The sequence below is a fragment of the Callithrix jacchus genome, chromosome 5, assembly GCF_049354715.1.
Source record: "Callithrix jacchus isolate 240 chromosome 5, calJac240_pri, whole genome shotgun sequence".
NCBI classification, from domain to species: Eukaryota; Metazoa; Chordata; class Mammalia; order Primates; family Cebidae; genus Callithrix; species Callithrix jacchus.
Genome location: NC_133506.1, coordinates 91,720,338 through 91,746,535, shown reverse-complemented (window position 1 = coordinate 91,746,535; position 26,198 = coordinate 91,720,338). Strand labels below are relative to the sequence as shown.

The 26,198-nt window shown below is 54.1% G+C and overlaps 2 protein-coding genes across 2 annotated transcripts; both read right to left on the bottom strand.

Moving 5' to 3' along the window:
- Window positions 1-2,277: 2,277 nt before the first annotated feature.
- Window positions 2,278-7,369, bottom strand: KRT15 (keratin 15). Its single transcript, XM_008997573.5, has 8 exons — window positions 6,784-7,369; window positions 5,585-5,667; window positions 5,306-5,462; window positions 4,603-4,764; window positions 4,365-4,490; window positions 3,947-4,167; window positions 3,149-3,174; window positions 2,278-2,659 (listed from the first exon to the last, which is right to left on the bottom strand). Exons 1-8 carry the CDS (start codon window positions 7,276-7,278, stop codon window positions 2,562-2,564), a joined length of 1,368 nt encoding a protein of 455 aa, XP_008995821.4. The 5' UTR covers window positions 7,279-7,369; the 3' UTR covers window positions 2,278-2,561.
- Window positions 7,370-11,975: 4,606 nt separating this feature from the next.
- LOC100398836 (keratin, type I cytoskeletal 19) lies at window positions 11,976-17,123 on the bottom strand. Its single transcript, XM_008997572.5, has 6 exons — window positions 16,647-17,123; window positions 13,562-13,644; window positions 13,214-13,370; window positions 12,753-12,914; window positions 12,498-12,623; window positions 11,976-12,359 (listed from the first exon to the last, which is right to left on the bottom strand). The coding sequence occupies exons 1-6, from the start codon at window positions 17,061-17,063 to the stop codon at window positions 12,105-12,107; spliced, it is 1,200 nt and encodes a 399-aa protein (XP_008995820.4). The 5' UTR covers window positions 17,064-17,123; the 3' UTR covers window positions 11,976-12,104.
- Between the last annotated feature and the right edge of the window lie 9,075 nt (window positions 17,124-26,198).

The following is a 26,198-nucleotide window of genomic DNA, read 5'->3' as shown; positions in this document are numbered from 1 at the left end:
CAGTCAGAAGGTGCACCCTCTCTGCCCAGAGACTATTTAAAGGCTCAGTAGGGCATGAACCATCCCTGGGTGCGGGCATCTCACTGCAGGCTCAGGCTGGGGATGGGACTTGGCATGTTCCCAGGAATTCTCTGACAGCCCCTCCAGGCATTCCAGGAGAAAAAAAATCAGTACTCCAGGGAGATAGGAGATTTTCCTCCTACCGTCAAGCCAGAGTCTGGCCCAGAGAGGAGGCACGCTGGACAGACCTCTTGACAGAGGCCTGAAGGCCAGTGAGGCAGAAGCAGCAGCCAGGCCACCAGCTCTGACTGCCAGGGACCGAAAGAGGTGGGAAGGAGACTGGCTGGCCCCGGGACGTGGGCGATTTGGCAGCTAACAGGTTGGGTGTCAGGGTGAGCTTAAACCACAGCATGAGAAATGAAGGTTAGATATGAGAACAATCTTTCTGATGCTGATGGACTGTAATGGCACTTGGGCATGCTGCCTGCAGAGGTTAAGAAATGAGTTTCTGTCGGGCGCAGTGGTTCACTCCTATGATCCCAGCTACTCGGGAGGATGAGGCAGAAGGATCACTTGAGGCCAGGAGCTGAGACCAGCCTTGGCAATGGAGCAAGACATGGCCTCTTAAAAAAAGAAAGAAGGAGGGAGAGACGGGTTTTAGATTTTTAGTCAGCACACCTCTTAAGAAAAGTGTTGCAGCTTCTGTCATCTCAGGTCTTAAAGGGCAAAGCGAGGGTCTGGAATCAGAGCGACCAGTCCCAGACCCAGCTTCACCATTTCCTGGCTTGTGACCTCATTCAAGTTACTAAACTTCTCCAGACCTCAGTTTCATCTTCTGAAACTGGTGCTGAAGGCTGCTGCCACCAGGAAGAGCTGTTGGAAGAGTTAACAAGATGCCGTCCTGGAACACCCGCCCAGGGCTTGACTTATCATAGACACTCAGTAAATTCCGGTTCCTTCCTCCAGCCCCAGGGAAGTCTGGCCTCTGTGTGTTCTCAGGAGACAGATTCTTAATTAAATCTCCCCTAGAAAGAGCAGGCACCACTTTCTCTCCAACCAGGGGTGTGTGGGGAAGGGGCTTTGCACAGCGAGACACACGAGGACCCTCTCAGAGGGCTTGACTCTTCCCTCAAAAGATCCGATTCTCCAAAGAGCAGAGCCACCTCCAACCTGCTCTTCCCGGTGAGACCAAGAAACCGGTTCTCCCTCCTCATCCCCAATCTTCACCCCAGGGCCTGAGCCAGCCCAACCTCTGCACCCAGAGCTCTCCGCTTCCTCATTTCCTGCCCTGTGTTTGGGACTATCAATCCAGAAGCTCAGAGAAAACAGCCTGAGACCAGAGGCCACGAACAATGTGTTCATGGTTGCTACTGCTCTATCAGGACTAGGGTGGAGATGCCGGGGATGGGGGAGCAGGAGCAGGATTTGGATTAAGGAGGGTAAGAGGGCTCGATGTTGCTTTCAATTTAATCTTGGCAAAATCTAGGAGGGCTTCCTGGAGTCGTTGTCTTTCCCTCTGGGCAATGTAAGTGCCTTTTGGGAAAAGGTGTCAGCTTCAAGTGCCTTTTGGGAAAAGGTGTCAGTCAAGATGGGAACTGGCTTGGCCACCCTGGAGGTCAGTTATGCCTGGCTAGAAAGGAGGGGAGATTGGAGCAGCACATATGGTGAGGGTTAGAAGCAAGGAGGAGGGTCCCAGCAGCAGGCTGTGAAGAAGGCCTGCGGTCCTAGAGCAAGCACTGGTCTTGGAGTCCTACAGATGCAGGCCCAGGCCCAGCCCTGCTGCTTATCATCCATCCACAAGGCCCGGGGCAAGTCCTTCTTCTCTCTGCCTCCAGTGACCTCATCTCTGAGGTGGGAATAAAATCCTGACCACCTAGTGGTGAGGATTAAATGAGCCCCGTGGGTGAGCGTGCCTGGCATTGTGCCAGCCATGCAGTGGTGCACCAACACAATCAGTGCAATCAGTCATCTGGTAAATATGAACAGTTGTTAGATGTGCTGAGTTCCGTGCTGGGTAAACCAAACTGTTCTAAGGGAACTTCCCAACCCTCACTTCCCTGGTCACCCCTTGGTGACCCAGAAGAGCAAATCGCCTGAGTGGCACTGTGTTTGTCCCAGCCACCAGCGCCCTGGGTACCCAAAAGAATGAATTGTGGCCACACAGGGAAGAGGCCCAAGTCAGGGGAGACGTCAGTCAGCATGTGGACCCTGGGTCTCCTCAGAGGTCAGAGGCCAGCCAGGACCCCATCAAGAAAGACTGGGCATATTGCCAAGATATATTTGCAAAAGGAAAAGTAATTCTTTATTGCAGGAACAGACACCGTACAAATGAGCTCATTACACAATACAGCTGCTTCTTGCACCTCCTTGCTCTAAAGAAGTCAGAGAGAGGTAGAGGGGAACAGAGCGCATGCAAAGCCCTGAAATAAGATGCCGAGGGACCTTTTCCAGCTCTCAGAAGGCAGGGACTGGGGTTTGCATATGCAGCACCTCTGGCCAGTCCTCCACTTGGCCCGATGAGAGTAGGGGGTGTCGAGGGACGTTTCTCCTGCGATGGGCACTTAGATGTCTCTCTTGCGGGAAGAAACCACCTTTCCATCCACTGACTCCTCCACGTTGATGCGGAAATTGCTGCTGCCACCGCCACCTCCCAAAGAGGCTAGAGAGAGAAGGAGCAGGCTTTGGAATAGGGGAACCTCCCCTCTCTCCCAAAGTGGCCGGGACCTTGATGGGGCTTTGGGGAAACTAGACAGCACCCCTGAGAATGGCCACCAACCAACCCCTTAAGAGCTGCCAGAGATCTGTTGTTGAATTAATTCCTTGTCACAGAGCTGGGCAGTGGCAACGACATGAGGGTTTTGAAGCTGTGTTCAAAAGGGGATTCACTGTGGGCATCTTAGCAGAAGTACATGAAGATGGGGCCTGGGGAGAGACATACCCTGAACGAAGCCTACTCAACCTGGAAGTTTCTCAATAAATCGCCAACCCACTCTCACCTGGGGCTGGCAGAGGGCCCGCTGGGAAAGAGGTAATGGAATGGGAATGTTTCCACCTAATTGGACGTTTGGGCTCTTTCTCCTTCCCTCCCAATTTCTGCAGGGAGTGGTGGCCCTCCCCATCCCACACCAAAAGAGTGAAGCCTTCCTACCTTCCCTGATGCCAGCGCCAGCCATCCTGAAAGAAAGAGGGAAGCTAACTTAAGCAAAGGGCAGGAGCTCAGGTGTCCCTAAGAGAAGCTCACGTAGATAGCTCTGCAGCCTCCTCCAGAACCTACACCACCCACACACATGACTCCTCTAGGGGTGGGACATCCTGCTAGCCCATCCAGGCCTGCCACCCCCAAGTAGATAGATTCTTTTTTGGAGTTTTTTTATTTGTTTTTTGAGACTGAGTCTCCCTCTGTTGCCTAGGCTGGAGTGCAGGGGCATGATCTCGGCTCGCTGCAACCTCCACCTCCCGGATTCAAGTGATTCTCCTGCCTCAGCCTCCCAAGTAGCTGGGATTACATGCCCATCACCATGCCCGGCTAATTTTTGTATTTTTAGTACAGATGAGGTTTTGCCATGTTGGCCAAGCTGGTCTCAAACTCCTGACCTTAGCCTCCCACAGTGCAGGAATTGCACGCATGAGCCACCGCGCCTGGCTGAGATTCTGATCTACAAGAATACCCATCTATTTCATGCAGAGAACCGAATGAGCACTAGATCTTCACTATCATTAGCCTAGCCTCTATCATTTGCAGAAGAAACACAGATCCAGAGAGAGGAAGTGACCTGCCCCAGGTGACAGTCAAGGACCAGAGTGCAGAGTTCAGATCCTCTCTCCTTGCTCAGTTCTCTTTTCACAGTTCCTCCAGGCTGCCACGCCCTGCCATTCCCTTAGGATGACCCTGCACCCTAGCCACCACCAGCCCTCAGCACTCCTCCCCCTGTGCCCAGGCCCCTACTTGGCATCCTGGCCCTCAAGCAGGCTGCGGTAGGTGGCGATCTCCTGCTCCAGCCGCGTCTTGATGTCCAGCAGCATCTTGTACTCCTGGTTCTGAGCCTCCATCTCACTGCGGAGCTCACGCAGCTGTGCCTCCAGGCCACTGATGAGCCCCTGGATCTGCTGCAGCTGCATGGCATAGCGGCACTCCGTCTCCGCCAGAGAGTTTTCCAGCCCAGCTTTCTGGGGGAGCGACAGGTACATAGACACATTAGGCTGAAAAGGAACCCACTGAGGGCAGGCAGGAGGCGGGGGGCACTGAATGGAATGCAGGGAACCACCTCTAGAGGGGACCTGAGAACTCCAAGACTTAACTAGCCAGGAAGGGTGGGAGTTTCTACTAGCCAAGAGGCCGGGATGGGGGACGCGGGTGGCCGTACCATGCTGAGCTGGGACTGCAGCTCGATCTCCAGCCCCTGCATCGTGCGTCTCAGGTCTGTGATCTCCGTCTTGCTGGTCTGGATCATCTCTGTGTTGGAAACCATCTCTTTGTTCAGCTCCTCAGTCTGTAGGTCATGCACAAGAGAAGTGAGCCCCGGTGCCTCCTCCAAGACTGAGGGGCCTGGGGCAGGCAGGGCAGGGCAGGGCAGGGCAGGGCAGGGCAAGGGTCAGGCCCACCTTGCTGAAGAACCAGGCCTCAGCATCCTGGCGGTTCTTCTCCGCTATGGCCTCGTACTGCTCCCGCATCTCCGCCAGCACGCGGGTCAGGTCCACGCCCGGTGCCGCGTCCATCTCCACGTTGACCTGGCCGGCCAGCTGGTTGCTAAACTCCTTCATCTCCTGCAGGGTGGAAGGGGCCCATTTAGAGATGGAGAACAGAAGAGAGACCTGAGAGTCTGCATTCCCACATGCCAATCCTGGCTCTTCCCCTAACACCCCAACCGCTGTTCCCCATTGCACACGAAGAGGTTTGGTCTCATGGACCCCTCAGCTCCGAGGAGCTCTCTGCTGCTCTAGGTCCTACCAAGGGAGGACCCCGAGATGGCAGGCCCCTGATGTGAGCTCACAAAGCCAGTCAGGAAGATAGCCATTCATACTAGCCACCCGGCTTGGCTGTGGTCTGGGCTACTAGGGAACAGTGCCCCTTCCTCTCCATGAGGATACCTGGTTGGGGGCAAGGGGGGTGTTTCTGAACCACTAAGCCCCAGGCCAACTATGAGGAAGCACCGGCAGCCCCACTCTGCCTCCCACAACTTAATCTTGGGAAAATCTGGGAGGGCTTCCTGGAGCCAAAGTCGTTCCCTCTGGGCAATTTAAGTGCGTTTTGGGAAGAGGTTCCCCACCTCTCTCAGGTTCAGGGATGATGGGGGCCACCTCTCACCTCCTCGTGGTTCCTCTTCAGGTAGGCCAGCTCCTCATTCAGGCCCTCGATCTGCATCTCCAGGTCAGTTCTGGCCAGGGTCAGCTCATCCAGCACGCGGCGCAGGCCATTGATGTCAGCCTCCACGCCCTGGCGCAGGGCCAGCTCATTCTCATACCTGAGAGGAGAGAGGGAGGCCAAAAAAGGAAGTGGGAGGGGTCTGGGCCGCCTGAGTCAGAGCCAGGAGAAGACCAAGGAAAGTGGGCAATGCAGGAAGAGTTGAGGGAGGAGGGAGCGCACTTGAGCCTGAAGTCGTCCGCAGCCAGCCTGGCGTTGTCGATTTCCAGGATGACCCGGGAGTTGTCAATGGTGGTGGCCATGATCTGCAGGAGACAGAGTTGGTGCCTAGAGGACTCCTCTCTCTCCCCTGCTGCTCTCTGCTCTGCACCCAAAGCCAGCCCCTCACTAACAGTCACCACCAGCAAACATCTGTAGGGCCTCTGGGGTGGGCAGAGTCCAGCCTCATCTTGAGTGTCCATTTCTTGTTCTGCCACATGCCAGCCTCCTTGAGACACCTGAGGAGCTGCCCTCCTTGTCTCCAGGGCATGAAAGACCAAGGAGGCAGTACTGCCTATGGGAATTGGTAGCCCCAGAGAGTGAAGAGTGAGGTGTAGTCAGCTCTGACAATGACCCTCTCAGAGACACTCCACCAGCCCCCCCGTGGACCAAGTCATGGCCACTGCCTCCTGCACACCTTGACACAGCCATGGATCTGCAGAACATTCCAGCCAGTGGCAACCTAGAGGGCAGCTAAAGAAGGCATTTTGCCAATGAGGAACCCAGTCTCAGGGAGTAAAACGGTGAGTGAGTGGGTGGCAGAATGGGTAATGGGTTCCCAGGTCTCTGAAGCCCAACAGTACTTTTAGCACAAAAGCCCTCTTTACAGGAAAACACAAGAGGCATCTGGGACTCATGAGGCTGCACTCCAATCCTTTTCTTGCCAAAGAGATAAAGAAATACTTTATGCAGAAGCCTGCAGCGTACATGAGGTAGGCAGGGTGAGTTGCTCGTTTTAATTATTATTATTATTATTTTTTAATTAGAGACAGGTTCTCACTCTGTAGCTAGGCCAGAGTGCAATGGCACAGCCACAGCTCACTGAGACTCTAACTCCTGGGCACAAACAATCCTGTCACCTTGGCCTCCAAAGCACTGGGATTACAGGTGTGAGCCACTGCACCCGGCAAGCTGCTCTTTACAATTGCCCCCAACTGTGCCCCCGTTGGTCCTAACCAGATTCCCAAGACCCCTCCCTCCCTCCCCCAACACCAGCCTCTGCACTGGACAGCAGGTGCATTCCAAATTTGCTGAGGCTACACACCAGACAGTCGTTGCCTGGGCAGGAAAGGATTTTCTCGAGTCAGCAGCGACACTGACGTTAGAGGCATGTGCAGGGCGCCAGCCACCTGCTCCCCTCTCTTTGACATCTGAGGACTCACCTTGTCCCGGAGCTCTTCAATGGTCTTGAAGTAGTGGCTGTAGTCACGTTCTGGGCTGGTCGGGGCCTGCTTCTGGTACCAGTCCCGGATCTTCACCTCCAGGTCAGCATTGGCCTCCTCCAGGGCACGAACCTTGTCCAGGTAGGAGGCTAGGCGGTCGTTGAGGTTCTGCATGGTGATCTTCTCATTGCCAGAGAGGAGGCCACCATCGCCACCACCAAAGCCACCACCAAAACCCCCACCAATGCCACCTCCAAAGCCTCCACTGAAACCACTACCAGCCCCTCCGCCAAAGCCACTGCTCATGCCACCCCCATATGCCCCTCCTGACCCTGAAGAGACAAACCTAGCAGAAGAAGCTGAGATACTTCGGCTTCCACCTCTCCCATAGAGACTCCCCCCACCAAAGCCCCCTCCCCTCGCCAGGAGGGAACCCCCTTGGATAGAGCCACCCCCAAACATGGAGGAAGAAGTTTGCAGAAATGTGGTGGTCATGGCCAGGTAGCCAGTGCCAGTGAGTTCTCAACAAGCCCAAGAGATGCTGGCAGGAGGTGCCGGGCCAGGCTGCACTCAGAGCAGGGCATCTGCCACCCCCCAGCTGGGGCTCCTTATATACCCCTCTAAGGGTATTGTGGGACCTGGTCTCCTCCCCCAAAGCAAAGCCAACTCCTTCTGCCTTCCTGACAAACACAGCTGCCTGCACACCCTGAGTGGCTCCTGTGAAGTTTTTCTCTTCTGTTTTTTTTCTAATGCAACAAAAGAGATGATTCAGAATTAATGGTGTTTTCCCCCAGGGCACCGTTTTAACACTTGGATTACAGGTTCATCTCTCCATGCCAGAAGAGAGCAACAGGGAGCGAACGGCTACCAAGGCCTCTGCCTGTACAGAGAGCAGCTCAGGCCAACTGTGCCCTCAGCTGGACTTGTCCACTGCCCCGAGCCCTGAGCTTTTCCCCAAGGGGACAGCTCTGTGTTCTCAGTTTGGGAGTTACCACTTCCCAATCATTACGCTGTGTTATCCAACTCGAAATCCTGTGAGTGAGTGAGTGAGTGAGTGAGTGAGTGAGTGAGTGAGTGAGTGAGGAGGCCTCTGGGAATGGGAATGCAGCGTCTCTGGGGGCAAGTAGAGGACAGAAGCCAGGGTCCAGCTGAAGTGACCAGAGGAGCCAGCATTTGTCCCTTCCCTGGTGTGGGAGAGGGACTCTCCTCCTCCCACCCCTACTCCCCTCCTGCCAGCCTCCAGCCTGTGTCCCTGGCACGCTCACAAAAGCCCAGCAGGCTCAGGGTTGACAAGGGGATGATTGATGATCCCGACACCTGCCAGCTGCACGTCGCTGAACTTTTGCTCGATTCTGGGATGCGTTGGGGCAAACCTCCGCTGATAAGGCTGGGGCGAGTTCCAGGAAGCCCCTGCCTTCTCCAAGAGAGGCATGTCACTGCTTAGCAGGGCCAGATTAGCCCCCATCTGTCCTGTCAAGTGCTGGCTGGGGAGGAGCCACTGCAGAAGGCTCTATGTACCTGAGTGCTGTGGAAGGAAGGACAAGAGGCTGGCAGGCAGGCTGGAAGACACTGGAGATCTCAAAGACCAAGGCATCACTTCACACAGATGGGGGAGTTGAACACTCAGGAGAGCCCTTTTCTCTGCCACCAGCTCAGGAAAACCTTTCCAGGGACACCTGATACCTGTGGGCAATGCCACTTGGAGGTGTGGCTCGGCCCTCTGGACCTGGCCCCATGGCTTACAAAAACTCAGGACGTGGATTCCTAACCCAGGTTGCAGCATGGTGAAGTGGACAGGGCTCTGGGGCCCCTCAGGCTTGGGTTTAAATCCTGGCTCTATCAATTACTGGGGTAAGACTGTGAGGCCTGGGTTTAAATCCTGACTCTACCAATTACCGTGGTAAGACTGTGGACATTTACCTTTTTAAGTCTCAGTTTACCTGTGGCAAGGGGTGCTCCCAACTCTCACTCTCCAGGGAAGCCCGGAGGCCCAAGAGCCCCCATCCTGCCTCCTCTTGGATCCCCACCCTGGTGCCAGATATGCAGGGGCCAGGGTGCATGACCGACACCTGGGCCTCCTGAGTGCCTTCACCAGGAGGGGTTTGGCTTTGGGCTTCAGAACATGCCCTGTGAGCCTGAGCATGTTCTTAGGCTCAGCGGCATCACTCCTCCTTAGCCGGCTCCTATGGGGCAGCTCAGGCTGTTCTTACGTTCTTATTTTGCTATAATAATATAATCCTTTACTTCTACCCTGCACTTCACAATTTATGAAGCACTTTTGTATCCGTTGCCTCCTCTTATCCTCACAACAGAGGGTGACCCCTGCCCAAGTTTCAGAAGAAATGAAATTGAGACTTGGAGAGGAGAGGCAATTTGTGCAAAGTGGCACCGCTGGTACCAGGTCCTCAGACACTCAATGAAACAGGTCACAGAAAGAGTCCTTCCTGCAGACCCCAAATTCCTGCATCTGAGCTAGGATGGCAAGGAGAACTGCAGGCCTGCGAGGCTGGGGGTGGGTTCCTTCTCACCCAGCTTGGCAGTGAGCCCAGCTTCCAACACTGGGCACCGACAGTGTGGTATTGTCTCATGGGTAGAAGGATATTGTCTTTTTCTCCGAAAGAAAAATAATCAAACTCAGATCATCTAGAGCTCATTAAAAGCCTCTGCAGACATTGCGGCCCCAGCAATTAACACATGAACAATTACTCACCCATCCCCCTGGGGTGAGGGAGGGCTGGACCCCAGCCAGATACCCTTCTGCACCTGACTCTCTTACAGCAGCCCCCTCGAGGTGGCTTTCCCTACCCTCGCAGGCCCAGGCGAGGGGTGGCAGCTACGCCCCTCGCTGTCCCACGCACAAATCCCTGGTTTCAGTCCATACCGCTACTGTGAGCTCCAGGTCTGGGTGGGGCCCGGGGCTTCCTCATTAGCACCAGGTGGGACGGCCTTGGGAGGATAAAGTTCTGTCTGGCCCCAGCCCAGGCTGTAGCCTCAGGCCCTGCCCCAGGCAGCTGCCCAGGACGCTGTGCCAGCTTCTGACCTTTGCCCACTGCAGCCAGATGGGGCCATCTCTGAAGCTGGCCTTTTCTCTTTGGGATGAGGCAGTGCAGCCCAGTGGAAAGAGACCCAACCTCTCTGAGCCTGGTTCCTGATTTAAACTTGGGCCATTAACACGGGCTCCCCTAGCCTCAGGGCCATAGTGAGCATTTGAGGGCACATGAAGGAAGTCTCCATCTACCTTAGAACTCTCCCACACCTCCCCTGTTCCCCAGGGAAACAAGGAACAGAGGGCATGACTGGAGCCTAGAGAGCTACCTTTAAACCCATCTTTTCCCATTGACCAGGTGTGCGGGTTTGGGCAATAATGCCTCCTCTCTCTCAGCCTCAGTCTACCAATCAGGAAAATGGAAATAACTCCAGCCTAGCCAGACTCAGATGAAGCAAGATGACTCAGGAAAGTGCTTAACAGACTGAAGTGACCATCACAACCAGCAGGATGTAAAGGCACTTCCCGCAGCTCCCCCCACCCCACCTCCTATCCCAGGAATCCAGGCTGAGACAGAAAAGCGTCCCCACTCTAGCCCCACCCCGCACTGTGCACACAAAGACAGGCTTCATTCCTGACACTCAGGCCTGAGACTCAGTCACCTGCCCTACCTGTTTGGGCACAGATCCCGCCCCACAGTCACATTCCAGGGGCCCCTGAGGCAGAGGGAAGGTTTCAGCTGTGACAAGGGAGGCTTTCACCAGCAGGGACAAGTGCCTCTGGGCCGTCACAGCTGAGGGTACAGCCAGGCCTCTCCCTTCAGCACCAAGGCTTCCTGAGAAGTGGGGGGGATGGGGGTTTGTGCGTGCTGGAGGCTAGAACAGGATGGCTGGGGAGGGGGCAGAGGGGGTGCCAGTCCAGGATACGGCAGCAGAGCTCTGGCATCACATGTTCATAACCAACCTGAGACTGGCAGGAAAAGGAGGAAATAGCTCCTCCCTCCGAATTGCCATGGCCATGATTGGGTCTCCAGCCTCCTTAGCAGGGTGCTGAGGACATTTAGCAGTATGTGGGCATGGAACAAGTGTCCCTCACTTGCCCCTGTCACTCACAGAGTTGGGCAGCCCTTACCTCTCCACCAGGAAGAAGTGGGACTTCTTTTGAGGCCTCTTCCTCACCTTGAATTGGCCTCCATTCTTGGCAGCTGAGCTGTAAACCACAGGAGCAGGGCCATACCCCCCCAAGGGCAGAGTTGTACTAGGAAGCTGGGACTTGGTTCTTTTGCTGGCCCAGGGCAGGCCCCAGGCAATCCAGGTTGGGGGGTCTGTGTGGGAGGTCTGGGTCACTGCTGGGTCCCATTCCAGGCCCTGGGCACAGGTATGGGCTGGTGGGCGTTAAGGGGCTTCTGCAGGGCTTACCCAGTGAATGTGCCAGTAGGTGCACACACGCAACGCACACTGACAGGTACAGCCTCCTGAGCAGGATGCCTGGCCCGAAATCCCCAGTGTCAGTAAGATGGAGAAATGTGTCAGAAGGAACTGTCCCTAGGGATAGCCGGCCTGAGCCTTCATATGGAGCAAGACTGGAGTGTCAGCAAGACAGGCACAAGCAGCGTCAACTCCAGGAGACCACCTGGCTGGGGATGGCACGATGGGCTAAGAATCAGGCAACTTAGGTTCTAGTCCTGGCTCTGCCATGCAGTTGCTGAGTGGCCTTGGACAAGTTACTTAACCTCTCTCAGCCTGCTTCTTGAGCTGTAAGATGCAGCTCATACTACCTATCTTTTAGGCCTGTTTTTGATTCAATGGCACATATTAGGTGTTCAATACATATTAATTTCGCTCAGATACCTCAACCCCCAGGGAGTAGAGTAGAAAGAAAACTAAATCTGGAAGCAAAAACAATTTCAAATCCCACCTTTGCCATACATTAGAGCAGTTACATGTGGAACAAACCACTTCGCTCCCTGAGCCTTAGTTTACCTCTGTAAAACGGAAGCAACACTTATTTCACAAGGTTATTTTAAGGGCCAGGTTAAATAAATGAAGACTTCCGCAAACAGGAATTACCATTACAGTCAAGGTATGTGTGTATCCTCCCCTCCCTTTCCTGGGACAGAGTGAACTTTGGTTCAAATAAAACCTACACAGGGCCAGGGCCTGACGCACCTCTCCATGGGCTGAAATAACAAACCAAACATCCTTCCTCCCTTGAACCATAAAATTTTATTGGCAGGTCAAGGGACGTGCCTGGGGATAAGGGTCCCTTCCTTCCCATCTCCTCACCCAGGAGACACCCTCCAAAGGACAACAGAAGCCCCGGGCCCGCTGCCTTCTCAGAGGACCTTGGAGGCAGACAGGTTGTTGTAGCGATCTTCCTGGCCCTCCAGCAGGCTGCGGTAGGTGGCAATCTCCTGCTCCAGCCGCGACTTGACGTCCAAGAGCCGATGGTACTCCTGATTCTGCCGCTCACTATCAGCCCGCACATCGCCCAGCTGGGCTTCAATACCGCTGATCCGTGCCTGGATCTCCGCCAGCTGGGCTCCAAAGCGCGCCTCCGTTTCTGCCAGTGTGCTTTCCAAGCCAGCTTTCTGAGGGTGGGGAGAGGGGAGTAAGACTCGGCAGAGCCTGGTTCCCAGAGAGGACGTGGGCATAGCCACCGGCCAGGCTGCCCTAGGCTGCTGCAAGGACAGAAGTGTGCATGGCACAGGGAACCAGGGGATACGTACCATGCTCAGCTGTGACTGCAGCTCAATCTCAAGACCCTGGAGGGTGCGCCGCAGGTCACTGACCTCGGTGTTGCTCATCTGGAGCTGCTCTCTGTGGACAGCGACCTCCCGGTTCAGTTCTTCACTCTGCAGAGAGGAGGAAGAGGGAATAAGAGAAGGAAGAGGGAATAATACTCAAGGCCAAACTTCGCGTAGGGAGCACCGAGCCCTCTCTCCTTGCCAACCCCCAAAGCGTGCCTGCTTCCCTCTGCGTACCCGGCTGGTGAACCAGGCTTCAGCATCCTTCCGGTTCTGCTCGGCCATGACCTCATATTGGCTTCGCATGTCACTCAGGATCTTGGCGAGATCGGTGCCTGGAGCTGAATCCACCTCCACACTAACCTGGCCTCCCACTTGGCCCCTCAGCACACTGAGTTCCTGAAAAGATACAGCAGACATGAGCATGTCAGGACCCAGCCCCCTCTGGAACTGGCCCAGGTCACTCCCCCACCCTCCAGGCCAAAGGGGCTTAGTTTTCAGGTGCAGACCTAGTAACTAGCACTGGGGGACAGACTAGGTCCTCACTGATCCCTTTTAGAACTCTGGGATCCATGACCCACACCCAGGGCCATGGTGAGGGTACACCAAGTGTTACCATGGTCAGAGGATACAGAATAAAAGTTTTCAGCCCTGGGAGGTCAGGGAAGCATGGAAGAAAGGCCCAGCTTGAAACCCACCTCCTCATGGTTCTTCTTCAGGTAGGCCAGCTCTTCCTTCAGCCCTTCAATCTGCATTTCCAGGTCAGTCCTGGCCAGGGTCAGCTCATCCAGCACTCTGCGCAGGCCGTTGATGTCGGCCTCCACGCTCATGCGCAAAGCCTGCTCCGTCTCAAACCTTTCAGAAAAAATAGTTGCAGCCAGGCAGAGTTTTCTCTGCATCTCTGAAGACTTCCCTACCTCCCCAGAGTTCAGGAGTCCGCAGGGGGCTTAGCTTCAGGCCAGCTAGGCTAGGTGAGGGCAGATTCCAAACCCCCCAGCCCCAACCCTGATCCTGGCTTCTGTAGCCACCAGGGCAGAGACACTCACTTGGTTCGGAAGTCATCTGCAGCCAGACGGGCATTGTCAATCTGCAGGACAATCCTGGAGTTCTCAATGGTGGCACCAAGAATCTGGAAGGCAGAGGCAGAGGTTGGCACCAGTGCAGCACACAGGTGCTGCCCACTCACTTTCTTCTCAGAAGAGAAAGGGAAGCAAATGAATATGCCCCTGCTCTCTAGACACCAAAGCCCTAGCCAACATCTGCCGCCCACTGGCCCACTCTCTGGGAGGCCTTGAAAACAGTCCAAGCCCAGGAGCTGGGGCAGGAGGAAACACTGGAGCCAGGGAGGCACGGGCGGAGGAGGCCAGGAAGGCAAGGGAGGAAACCTCTGAGACCTGTGTGCAATGAAACTCTAAATGGCCTGAAGGGGGTCTATAAACCAGACCCGGGGAGATTTTATCTATACTTTTGTCTGTAGCCACCCACTACCCAAAACACATTTTGCCTCCAGGGAAAGAAGCCCATTTGTTGAGTGTCTATTATGTGCCAGGCACTTTGAATCTCATCTTTGATAGCCTCTGGTTCCTCACTGCTAGGTCACTGGCTACTCCAATCTTACAGAGGTAGAAACTAAAGTTTAGGGTGATGCCTCATCCGAGTTCACCCCAACCTGAGGTCTTTCTGACCTGAGGGGTGCATTCACAACTGCCACCTTATCATTGATTATGGTAACTGGGTTGTTTTTCAAAAAGCAGGTCATCACTCACTAGTCAATGCATCAGGTGGTGACTGTTGGTTTTTTGGTCTTTTTTGGAGACAAAGTTTCACTGTGTTGCACAAGTTGGAGTGCAGTGGCGTGATCTTGGCTCACTGCAACTTCTGCCCACTGGGTTCAAGCAATTCTCCTTCAGCCTCCCAGGTAGCTGGGACTACAGGTGCATGCCACCACGCCCAGCTACTTTTTTTTGTATTTTAGTAGAGTAGGGTTTCACCGTATTGCCCAGGCTAGTCTCAAACTCCTGAGCTCAGACAATCCACCTGCCTCAGCCTCTCAAAATGCTATGATTACAGTCATGAGCCACTGCGCCTGGCTGATTGTACAGCTTTTAAGGCAACGTAACAGGCTATAAAATATCAGAGGGGATTTCCCCTAGTATGGAGAGAGTTGTTTCACCCATTTGTGTGTGTGTGCACATGCACAAACACACACAGGTGAGAAAAAGAATGTGTGAGGGTGCCTAGTAAAATGTACTTATTGTCTGTCATAATTTTTTTTTTTTTTTTTTTTTGGAGACAGAGCCTCACTCTGTTGCCCAGGCTGGAGTGGCACTGATCACATATGGCTCACTGCAAGGCACATGCCACCATGCCCAGCTAATTCTTTTTTTTTTTTTTTTTTTTTGAGACAGAATCTTACTCTGTCACCCAGACTGAAGTGCAATGGCGCAATCTCGGCTCACTGCAGCCTCCACCTCCTGGGTTCCAGCGATTCTCCTGCCTCAGTCTCCCTGGTAGCTGGGATTACAGGCGCCTGCCGCCATGCCTGGGTTTTTTGTTTTTGTTTTTGAGACAGAGTCTTGCTCTGTCACCAGACTGGAGTGCAGTGGCACAATCTTGGCTCACTGAGCCTCTGCCTCTCGGGTTCCAGTGATTCTCCTGTTGTGGGTAGCTGAGATTACGGGGACACGCCACCACGCCAAGCTAATTTTTGGGTTTTGTTTGTTTGTTTGTTTGTTTGTTTTGAGACGGAGTTTCGCTCTTGTTACCCAGGCTGGAGTGCAATGGCGCGAACTCGGCTCACCGCAACCTCTACCTCTTGGGTTCAGGCAATTCTCCTGCCTCAGCCTCCCGAGTAGCTGGGATTACAGGTACGTGCCACCATGCCCAGCTAATTTTTTTATATTTTTAGTAGAGACAGGGTTTCACCATGTTGACCGGGATGGTCTCGACCTCTTTACCTCGTGATCCACCCGCCTCGGCCTCCCAAAGTGCTGGGATTACAGGCGTGAGCCACTGCGCCCGGCCCTAATTTTTGTATTTGTATTAAAGACAGGGTTTCATCGTGTTGGCCAAGCTGGTCTCAAACTCCTGGGCTCAAGCAATCCTCCCACCTTGGCCTCCCAAAGTCCTGAGGTTACAGGTGTGAGCAACAGCGCCCACCCCTGTAGCTCACAGTTGTACAAGTGTGTAAAGCACTGTTTTTGTTCGTTGTTGACATCTCTAGCTCTTCCTCCTGGTCTGTGGGTCTGAGTTATGCCACGAGTACAGCACTGGAAAATATTTTGGGAATCTGTGTTGGGAGACCCAGCGTGTGAGGCTGTAAATGTCCCATAGCTTCTGATAAATGTCTTCACGACCCAATAAATTTCTCCTTCTCTGTGGGTGGAGACCAAGCCCTATACCCTACAGGCCCCTTCCAGTTTCCCTTTAAGAGCCTGTGACGCAGATCCGTTCTTTCCCCGACAGGGAGCTGCCTCTGTACCGGGTCCTCCCCAGCAGAGATTTACCCAGCATCCCTCCTTTACCCCGCGCAGGGGCCACAGCCGGATCTCCCATTCTTCCCAGAGGAATGGGCCCCAGGGCGTGAGAGTGGGAGGAGGCCAAAGCCTCGGCGCGAGGGACACCAGACCCTTGCGGCCAGCGAAACGGAATGCAAGAGGCCCCACGCTGCAGTCGGAGGGGCAGGACTGGCCCCGGGTGGACCAGATCACCAAAGCCAAACTCTCCCATCTTCCTGCGGCAGCGCGGCCCCTGGCCTAGACCTCTGGGCACTCTACAGCCGGGTCCCATCTCCTCCCACTCTTCGGACCTCCGTGTTCCCAGGCCTCGCCAACCCTCGCGCCTTCTCTCTCCTGGCTCTCCAACCTCGCCCCCTGCCCCGCAGCCTCCAGAAGCCCCACCCACTTACCTGCCCCGCCCAATTCCCTCCCCTTGCCACCACCCCCGCCACCGCATCCCGCCCCGAGGTCCTGCTTCCCCACCCCGCCTCCTGCCCCCCTTTTCTCGGCCCCACCTGCGGGCCCTCCCACGTCCTAACGGGCTCCCGCCCGCCGCCCTGCCTGGGACCTCGCCCGGCCCGCGGGGCTGGGTTTCCGCGGCAGGTGCACTTAGCGCGGCCAGGCCTCCGCCCACCTGGTCCCGCAGGTCCTGGATGGTCTTGTAGTAGTGGCTGTAGTCGCGGGAGGGCCCGGGCCCCTGCTTCTGGTACCAGTCGCGGATCTTCACCTCCAGCTCGCCGTTGGCCGCCTCCAGGGCGCGCACCTTGTCCAGGTAGGAGGCCAGGCGGTCGTTGAGGTTCTGCATGGTGAGCTTCTCGTTGCCCGCCAGCAGCCCGTCGGAAGTAGCCAGGATGCCGCCATAGCCGCCGCCGTAGCCCCCCGAGGAGGACGAGGACACGAAGCGAGTGGAGGACACGGACACGCCGCGGCCGCCGGAGCCCCCGTGTATGCTAGGTGCGCGAAAGGCGACACCCGGCCCAAAACGCACGGAGCCGCCGCCCAGGCCCCCGAAGGACGACGTGGACGACTGGCGATAGCTGTAGGAAGTCATGGCGAGGCGGAGCACGGACCGAGCGACCCTGGTCCCAGAGGCTGTGATCACCGGAGGCGCGGCGAGGCCCTCACCGGGCGCCTTTTATGCCGGGGGCCAGGAAGTGGGGCGGGGAATGGGGGGAAGGGAAGAATGGTGTTAGGGGTGGATATCTGAGCCCTGAGGAATTTGCAGGCTCCTGAGAGCAAATACGGGCGCTCTACCCATTGGTCAATTCCTGGCGGCTCTGCCCGCAACCCTCTCCTCCCAGAGACCAGAGGCCCCTGCCATCCAGAGCTGCCCCACCCCAATCCTCGCAGAAGCTCCCACCCACACTCAACCACTCCAGTTCTGCAGACCCTCTTCCAGGCTTTCCCCCAACAGGGACGTACTTAGACACCCACGTTCTGACCCTCACCCTTTAAGAGCACCCAGAGTTTGACACCCATTGGGAATTACGGTCCCTCTGGGGTCATATTCCTACACACCCTGGCACAGTGATTTTGGTTTGGTTTGGGTTTTTTTGTTTGTTTGTTTTTTGGAGACGGAGTCTCTGTCCCCCAGGCAGGAGTGCAGTGGTGTGACCTCAGCACACTGCAGCCTCCGCCTACCCGATTCAAGCAATTCTTATGCCTCAGCCTCTGAAGTAGCTGGGATTACAGGCACCCACCACCATGCCCTGCTAATTTTCGTATTTTTAGTAGAGATGTCATTTCACCATGTTGACCAGGGTGGTCTTGAACTCCTGGCCTCAAGTGATCCACCGGCCTCAGCCCCCCAAAGTACTGGGATTACAGGTGTGAGCTACCACACCCAACCCCAATGATTAACCATTCAGAATGCTCCCTCCAGAATACTGTTAGGAGCCCCTTGCTTGCGATCCTAACCAGCCCACCCTCCACAAAGTGTGTTCACAGATTCCCGCACTCCACTGGAAAGTACCACCCGCTTTTTGGGAACACCCATGTCCAACTCCCCTTTAGTCCCCTTTGGCAAAGGCCCACCGTTTCCGGATGAGGGCACTTTGAGCTGCAGGAACCCAGCCCTCCCAAGACAAAGCTGCCTCACCCTGCTGTGACTATTCAGTGCCCCAAGGTGACAATAGGCTCCCGAGAACAGCTGCAGGGAGCGGTTCTGGCAGCCTGCACCTTTGCAACACCAAGCTCAAGCCTGACTATCACATGGGGGCTAACCCCCATTCTGGAACTCTCAAAGCCCACTCGTTCCTGGCCACCAGGATAACCCCCTCCCTTCCATCCCCCAAAACATGCATTCATTCAACCACATGCATATTGGGCTGCTTTAATGTTTCCAAGATGAGAAAGCAGAGCCTGGGAGAGGCCAGTAACTTGCCCATGAGGCATTTAGCATCTGCCACTGAAAGGCAAAAATGAGATGGAATCCCTGCCCTCCTTCCTCAAAGGGCTGCTGAATGCATGTCCTCATATGAAGATGAATGCATGAATGAGCTGGAGGGAGCAACACAGGGTGTCCGGGCACGAGGTAAGGGTTTTGACAATAGAGACGAGAACTTCCTCCCCACACAGCCCCAGCCTTGCTCTGTTCAACAGCTCCACCCACCTTTTTTGATCTTTTTGGAGGGCCAGGCCCACTGCCAGGCACTTCAGGGCACTGCAACAACCTCACCCCAGTTCCTGTCCCCGGTGACCCCGCCTGTCCCCAGAACTGTCCCCATGGTTCCTTCTTGTCTTTATGGCAGAGCATTCACCCAGGCTTGGAACAGAGACCCTCCTGAGAGGGTGTTAAGGAAGGAAGCCCAGTCCCTGCCCATCTCCAGGCCTCAGGTTCCCCTCATGAAAAGAGGGACATCCCAGCTCAGCCCTCCTCTCTGTGTATTATCACCTGGGTTACCTGTGACTGATGGAGACTTGTCTCTGACCTCAGAAACCTACCTCCCCAGCAAACTTTCTTTTAGCTGCCAACTCATCCTGGAACTGGGGCAGGAAATCCCATAAACACACAGCCCTAACCCACGAGGAATGGCTGTCAGCCCTCAGGAAGGCCAGTCTGAGGCTGTTTAACTGGTGAATCAGTTGCAGGGAGACTGAAGGTCTTTGGAGAGCCCAAGGGGAAGAAAGGGGAGCCCAAGACTGGCCATAAAAGCCAGCGCCCTGGGACTGGTCTGCTGTGAGTCACTCCCTTATCTGGCCCTGAGGAGGCCTGCTCCTTGTTAGGGGGAAGAGGAGATGGCCAGATAGTTGCCATGCACACCAAACCCCACAGGCAGCTCTGTTTTTCTGGCCTGATAGGAGGCTCTGGGGAAGGATTTTGTATTAAAGAACAAAGAACAGAATCAGCAGTTCTACTGGTAAAATTAAGGTGTTCTGAGCTCCCTAACCTTCAGAGGTGCTTGGAGTCCCAGCTTCCTACTCTAAGACCATAAACAGAACAGCTGACTATAGGGTAGCCCGGTTTACAAAGCCTTTTCAGATCTCATTGGATCCTCACAGCAGCCCAGTGGAAAGGGTATTCTTATCTCCATTTTACAGATAAGGAGACAGAGGCTCTGTGAGAGGCAGTAACTTGCTGAAGGTCCATAGCCAGGAGTATCAGATTCCGGCTTCCAGCTTCTTGACCGTCAGCCAAGAGTGACAGAGGTCCTGCTCTCCCTTCCAGGGATATCTCGGCCTCAAAACAACTCCTTTGGGTGCCTTCCCTCAAAATTTTATCATTCCAGTTCCAAGGGTAGTCAACCCCAGACTGAACTGCTGGCTGGGCCAAGGAGAATACCTTGTTCCCTTTCTCTGGCCAGAAACAGTGCCTGGCCATGAGTTATGTGGCTTTTGGCACTTTCTGATTCATCAAGAACTCAGGAGAACCGTCTGTAGAGGCTGCCCTACCCAGCGATGAAATTGAGGGTCAAGCTGCTGCTCCCACTCAGGAGACAGTGCTCACAACCAGGAGGCTCCTGTCGACCTCTGGCTTCAGGAGGGCAGAACCTGGCCAGAGGAGCACCCATCCAATGATCATGTCTCCAGTCTCAGTTCTGGGGTCTGAAGAAGAGGGATACAAAGGGTTGGAAGTGATGGGTATGGAACGGTGAGCTCAAAGGAATCCCAGGGAGGATTCTGCCCAGCCTCCCCCAACTCGACTCTACAGAACCCCAGCACCGTGAGATCCCTGTGGGAAAAGAGGTCCCTGTCCAATAAGACCAGAAATTCTGCTCTCTCTGCCTCTCTTTTGGAGTTTCACAATGCACAGTACCAGAAGCCCTGGAAACCTCAGTCCCTCATTTGTAAAATGGAGAAGATGATAATGATGATGACGATGATGATACCTATTTCAGAGGGTTGCTTCAAGTAGTAAATGTAATGGTGCTTATAAAAAGTTCATTACAGCGTCTGGCAAATAGTGAGCACTCAAGCAGCATTATTATTATTATATTACTATTATTATATATTGTTATTGTTATATAGTATTTGTTACTATACTATAATTTTGGCTACAAATGTTACTATTTAACTTTTTTTTTTTTTTTTAACAGAGTCTCACTCTGTCGCCAGGCTGAAGTACAGTAACACGATCTCTGCTCACTGCAACCTCCAACTACCTGGTTCAGGCTCTTCTCCTGCCTCAGCCTCCCAAGTAGTTACAGGCATGTGCCACCACACCCGGCTAATTTTTGTATTTTTAGTAGAAACAGGGTTTCATCTTGTTGGCCAGGATGGTCTCGATCTTCTGACTTCATGATCTGCCTGCCTCTGCCTCCCGAAGTGCTGGGATTACAGGCATGAGCCACAGCGCCTGGCTCTATTTAACTTTCTTTAACCAGTATGTCCCAAACATACTGGATCATGGAATGTTTAAATATCTATTAATAACCCACAAATTACAGAAAAAGCCAATCCAGTCCCAGGATGCTCAGAGAGGTAAAGTGACTTTCCTGGGGTCACATGATGATTCAGTTGGCTGAACTGAGGCAGATCTGGGATTCTTTCTGACTCCTAACACAGGCTCAGGCCCTCTCCACATCTCCACTCAGACATACGCAAGAAGCTTCTTTCCCTTCAGCAGATGCAGATGGTTCCCAGAGCGGAGAGGTTAAAGGTAGGGCAGTTTTCATCATCCCATGGGAAATGGGATAGTGGTTGGAGGCCACAGGAAAGAAGCCAGGGGCGAGAGACCTAGTCTTCGGACAGAATGAAATACTGTGATACTGACAACAAGAATAATGGTGACCAAGGTGATACTAACACAGTAGATGATCATAGCCAACATCTACTGGGCCAGGCTCCATGCTAAACACTCTGCATATATTCTCTCAGTGAACCATGTTGATCAAGTATTATTGTCCCCATTTTACAGTCAAGAAAACTGAGGATCAAAATGGCTAACACTTTGTCCAAGGTCACACAAGTAAGTAGTGGACTGGGTATTTCGGCCAAACTTTAACTTCCTCAAGCCACAGTCCCAATCACTAAGGCTGCCCTGCCCTATCCCACGGGATAGGGGTCAAGGTACCTTCTTCTGCTGGCCTGGAGAAAGAGCCGTCAAGTTGGGGAAGGCACTGTACCATCTGCCCAGATCCCAACTTGCCCTGCCTGCTCCAATACACAATTATTTGTTTGGTCAGTCAGTGGGGCATTCAACCAAGTTTCTTCCAAGTTGAGCCTAGCCAAGGAGACAGACTTGTGTCCATGAGCAAAGCGGAAGTCTCTGTTATAATCTGGAGGAGAGGAAAGGTAAATGCGTGGAAAACTTCATGAGCTTGCATGTCCTGTCAATTAGTAGCTCCTTACCTGAACGCCCTCCCCTTCCCCAGGGACCACCAGCACAAGGTGCTTCCTCGCCCGCTCCTCCATCCATTCAGTAAACATGCATCAAGTGCTGCTTCTGTGCATGCTGCCAGAGGCTGGGGCACAGAAATAAATACAAACATTTCCCGCCTCTAAGAGCCCAACAATCTGGTAGGGGGAGTAGAGAAACATATTAGCTTTGGTGAAATATGGTAGGTTCAATAGCTACATCAATTTTCACTCCTTCCTAAAACCCTGCTATGATGACAGTTAAGGAGTCTTTTAAGAGAATGGAAGAAGAGGCAGGGCGCAGTGGCTCACACCTGTAATCCCAGCACCTTGGGAGGCTGAGGCGGGCAGACTGCTTCAGGTTAGGAGTTCAAGACCAGCCTGGGGAACACGGCGAAACCCCGTCTCTACCAAAAATGCAAAAAATTAGCTGGGCATGGTGGTGTGCACCTGTAGTCCCAGCTACACAGGAGGCTGAGGTGGGAGGATCACTTGAGCTTGGGAGGTTGAGGCTGTAGTGAGCCAAGATTGTGCCACTGCACTGTAGCCTGGGTGACAGAGCAAGACCCAGCAGGGAAGGAAGGAAGGAGGGAGGGAGGGAGGCAGGGGCCCAAAGATGAGAAAAAGAAATTTCAACAAAAGCTTTAAAGCTCAAAAATGGTAACACAGAAGATGAGAGAAAGCTGAGAGCTAGGATTTGGGGGATTAGAAAGGAGTCAACAGAGGGGAGGACAGGAAGCCCATGAGAGGCAAGCACATTCTCAACATACTCCAGAGAAGCTCAGGAGACTGGCTTGGGGAACATGAGGAAACCCTCTCTCTACCAAAAGTGCAAAAAAAATTTGTTCCCCTCGAAGTCTGCGTGCAGCCTGGGGACCTTAAGCAGGGCTGGCTGGAAGTCTCCGTCAATAGCATCAGGTCCCCTCCCAGACCCCTATCCAACTAAGGCAGCCAGGGGACCACCTCTTCCCAATCCAGAAGAGAGGAGATTTACTTTTCCTTATTATACTGGCCTGCTCACAAGGTTTGATGAAGTCAGATGTAGGGAAGCTGTGAGCAAATGAACCTCCTCAAACACGTTGCTGGAGGGGTGGGTTGTGATAACCGCTCTGCAGGGCAATTTGACAATGTCATCATTTTTTTTTAACATTCACACACCCCGTGAGCCATCAGTTCCATTCTTCATGTTCACCTGAAAGAAACGCTGGCCGGTGTATTGAAGAAGACAGATCAAAGGATGCCCCATGCAGCATTGTTTGCTGTAGCACAGACAGAAACAGTCACGAATGGCAGGAGATGTTCAGTAACTATGTAAGATCCACGCTGCGGAGGACTAGAAATTACTATAAATTAAGCGGAACGAATGATGACGATGAATAGTGACACTGAAAAACCCTAAAGTACTTGTTGTTGGGCCAGTCATGGTGGCTCACGACCGTAATCCCAGCACTTTGGGAGGCCAAGACGGGTGGATCACCTGAGGTCAGGAGTTCAAGACCAACCCGACCAACAAGGTGAAATCCCATCTCTACTAAAAATGCAAAAAATTAGCTAAGCGTCGTGGTGGGTGCCTATAATCCCAGCTACTCAGGAGGCTGAAGCAGGAGAATCGCTTGAACCCGGGAGGCAGAGGTTGCAGGGAGCTGAGATCACACCACTGCACTCCAGCCAGGGCAACAAGAGTGAAACTTCATCTGGAAAAAAAAATAAATAAATAAATAAATAAACTGGTTGTTGGGTACTAACTAGTAAATCCAGCGGGAGAGCAAAACACTTAACATGATAAATTCATGTCAACATACACTCAAAAGATGACCCTAAGGTCCATATGAATATGTATGAATATGTGCATAGGTAAGGAAGGAAGCTGACTATATTTAGAACTACCTAATTTAATATAGTCAACACCTTCCCCTCCCTACACTCACCGCTGACATTGCTGTCTCTGCTCATCCACACCAACCCTAGCCTTGAATTGAGAAATGAGAGATGAAGTTTTGGAAGAGGGGGAAGTAGATGTGGGGAGAAGAGAGACCCTGGAAAAGGTTTCTTTGCTCCTGCCCCCACCCCTGGGTCCACCAGGCTAGTTTTACTTCTTTATGAAGCAAGAAGGCAGAAGGGACAAGAAGAACGCTGGAGGAGTGTGAGTACAGGGAGAGCTCCCTGTGGCGGTGACTCAGACCTGAGAAGGGCCCCCCCAACTCACTCTGGCTCTCCAGGGATCCACGGTCTGAAAGCATCTGGAGTTGGCCCCCCTGGGTGTCCTCACAACAGGCAACGAGGCTCTCCCAGGTGGTAGTGTGGACCTGTGGGGCTGGAGCTGCTGGCAGAGCAGAGGGTACTCTATGCAAGCCAGCAATCACCTTGTGGGTACATGTGAGGCATTCCCCTGGGGACTCTCTGAAACAACGGGAGGATCTTTCTGGGTGCTGGAGTGGGAGCCACCAAGCGGGCCATCAGGCTAGAGCTATTGAGCCAGTAGCATTTATGCCTCAAACCAGTCAATATGAGTAAGTATGTAGATGCTGGGAATGATGTCTGCCTGGGGGAATGGAGAGCTGTTTAATTACAGAGGCAAGAAGCTGACGGACCAGTAGGCATTTCTCAGGCAGAAGAGTAAAGAGAACAGGGCCTGGAAGAGCTGAGTAACTGGGTCCAGCTTGGGAGCCTACTGGCACTTGAGACCAGCCTGGCCAACATGGTGAAACCCAGTCTCTACTAAAAATATAAACGTTAGCTGGGTGTGGTGGTGCACGCCTATAGTCCTATAGTCCTAGCTACTCGGGAGGCTGAGGCAGGAGAAACTTGTGAATCTGGGAGGCGGAGATTGCAGTGAGCCGAGATTGTACCACTGCACTCCAGCCTGGCAACAGAGCGAGACTCCATCTCAAAAAAATAAAAATAGTCCATGCTACAGATGATACAGATGAGAGGGTCTGATCCTAGACACAGTGGTAGGAGGCAGAGTAAAGGACAGAGATAAGACACGCCATTATGACCTGATGACAAATGGAAGCGATGAAAGAGGGGGCACCTGCACAACGCTCTGCTGTGTGCCAGAGATGCTGGCAGAGTTGTGGATAGTCTCAGTTGACCAAGACCCCTGCCACCACCTTCCCCCAGCCCCAGGACCCATGCATTCTCTTGGGGAGCCCTACTCTTGCCCACATGGGGAAGAATCCTATTTACTGTGTTGAAGAGCCCGGCAGCCAGGACCGGGCAGCACTGGCCGTTCCAGGAGCAGCCCAAAGCTGTACACGGGTCCAGAGGCTGATGCTCTCAGGACTTAAGCTTCCCCACAGCCAGGTCTGGTCATTTCTGCTGCAGCCCATCTCAGCGGATTTCTGAGAAGTGGAAGCCCAGGAAATGGAGAGGGCAGGGCGGGTGAGCTGGGTCAGGATGGCCCCTGGTGCTCCTCTCCAAGTCCTCAGGGGAGGAAAAACCAGCCTGACCGGAACCAGGGCAGATGGTGGGGGTGGGGAGGGAGAGCTGAGTCCTGCTGGGAATAGTCCCAGGTCCAGGGGCCAGCTTCCCCCCTTCCCCTCACCCTGCCACATTCCACACCCTAGGAAGACTGGGGCCTGGCCTCCTCCTCACTCCCTCTCCCTGGAAGGGAGTACGTGAGCAAGCTCAGGCTCACTCCACACCGGGAGGCCACCCCACAGGCCTTAGCCAGGGGTCTCTCAGCCTTTGCCCTGCCCTGGTCAATGTGGGCCTCATTTGACCCCTCTGCCCCACCTCAAGCTGTGGCCCACTCCATATGGACTGGGGAAGGGAGAGTGCCAGACACAGGACAGAGAGAAAGAAAATATCCCGGCGCCTGCCAGAATTCCCAGCCCCCAGGAGAGGGCACCCGGCTGGTCCCCCGCTCCCTTCTGGGTGGCAAACTTCCCTCCCATCAGGACCCTGGTGGGCTGTGGGGGTGATGCTGCCTCCCTCAAGAACAGATTCTGGGCAGTCCCAAATGAGCAAGACCCCTCCACAGGCAAAATCCTTCCATTCCAAACGCATCTCATCCCACGACTCCTGAGGGGAAGCTTCGGCTCTTGCTCCCCTCACCTGGGAAGGTTCCCGTCCAGAAACCCAAACTGTCCTCCTCAGCTGCAGGGGTCTTGGACACTGTGCGCATTTTCACTGAACACCCGCTGTGTGCTGGAGGCCACCTCCACCCAGCACAGGCCAGAGCATCCTCCCTGCCCACCTGCCTCCTCCCTTTACCTGGATGGCAGGCACGACAGTGCCTCTCAGTTCCAATGGCACGGGCGTCTCCTCCCCTAGATATCCACCCTGACCCCCTCAGGCTGGGTCCACCTTCCAACCCCTACCCACCCGCCCAGCACACACCACAGCTCCGTCTCCCCATCTAGGCTTCGAGCTTCTGTATCTAGCC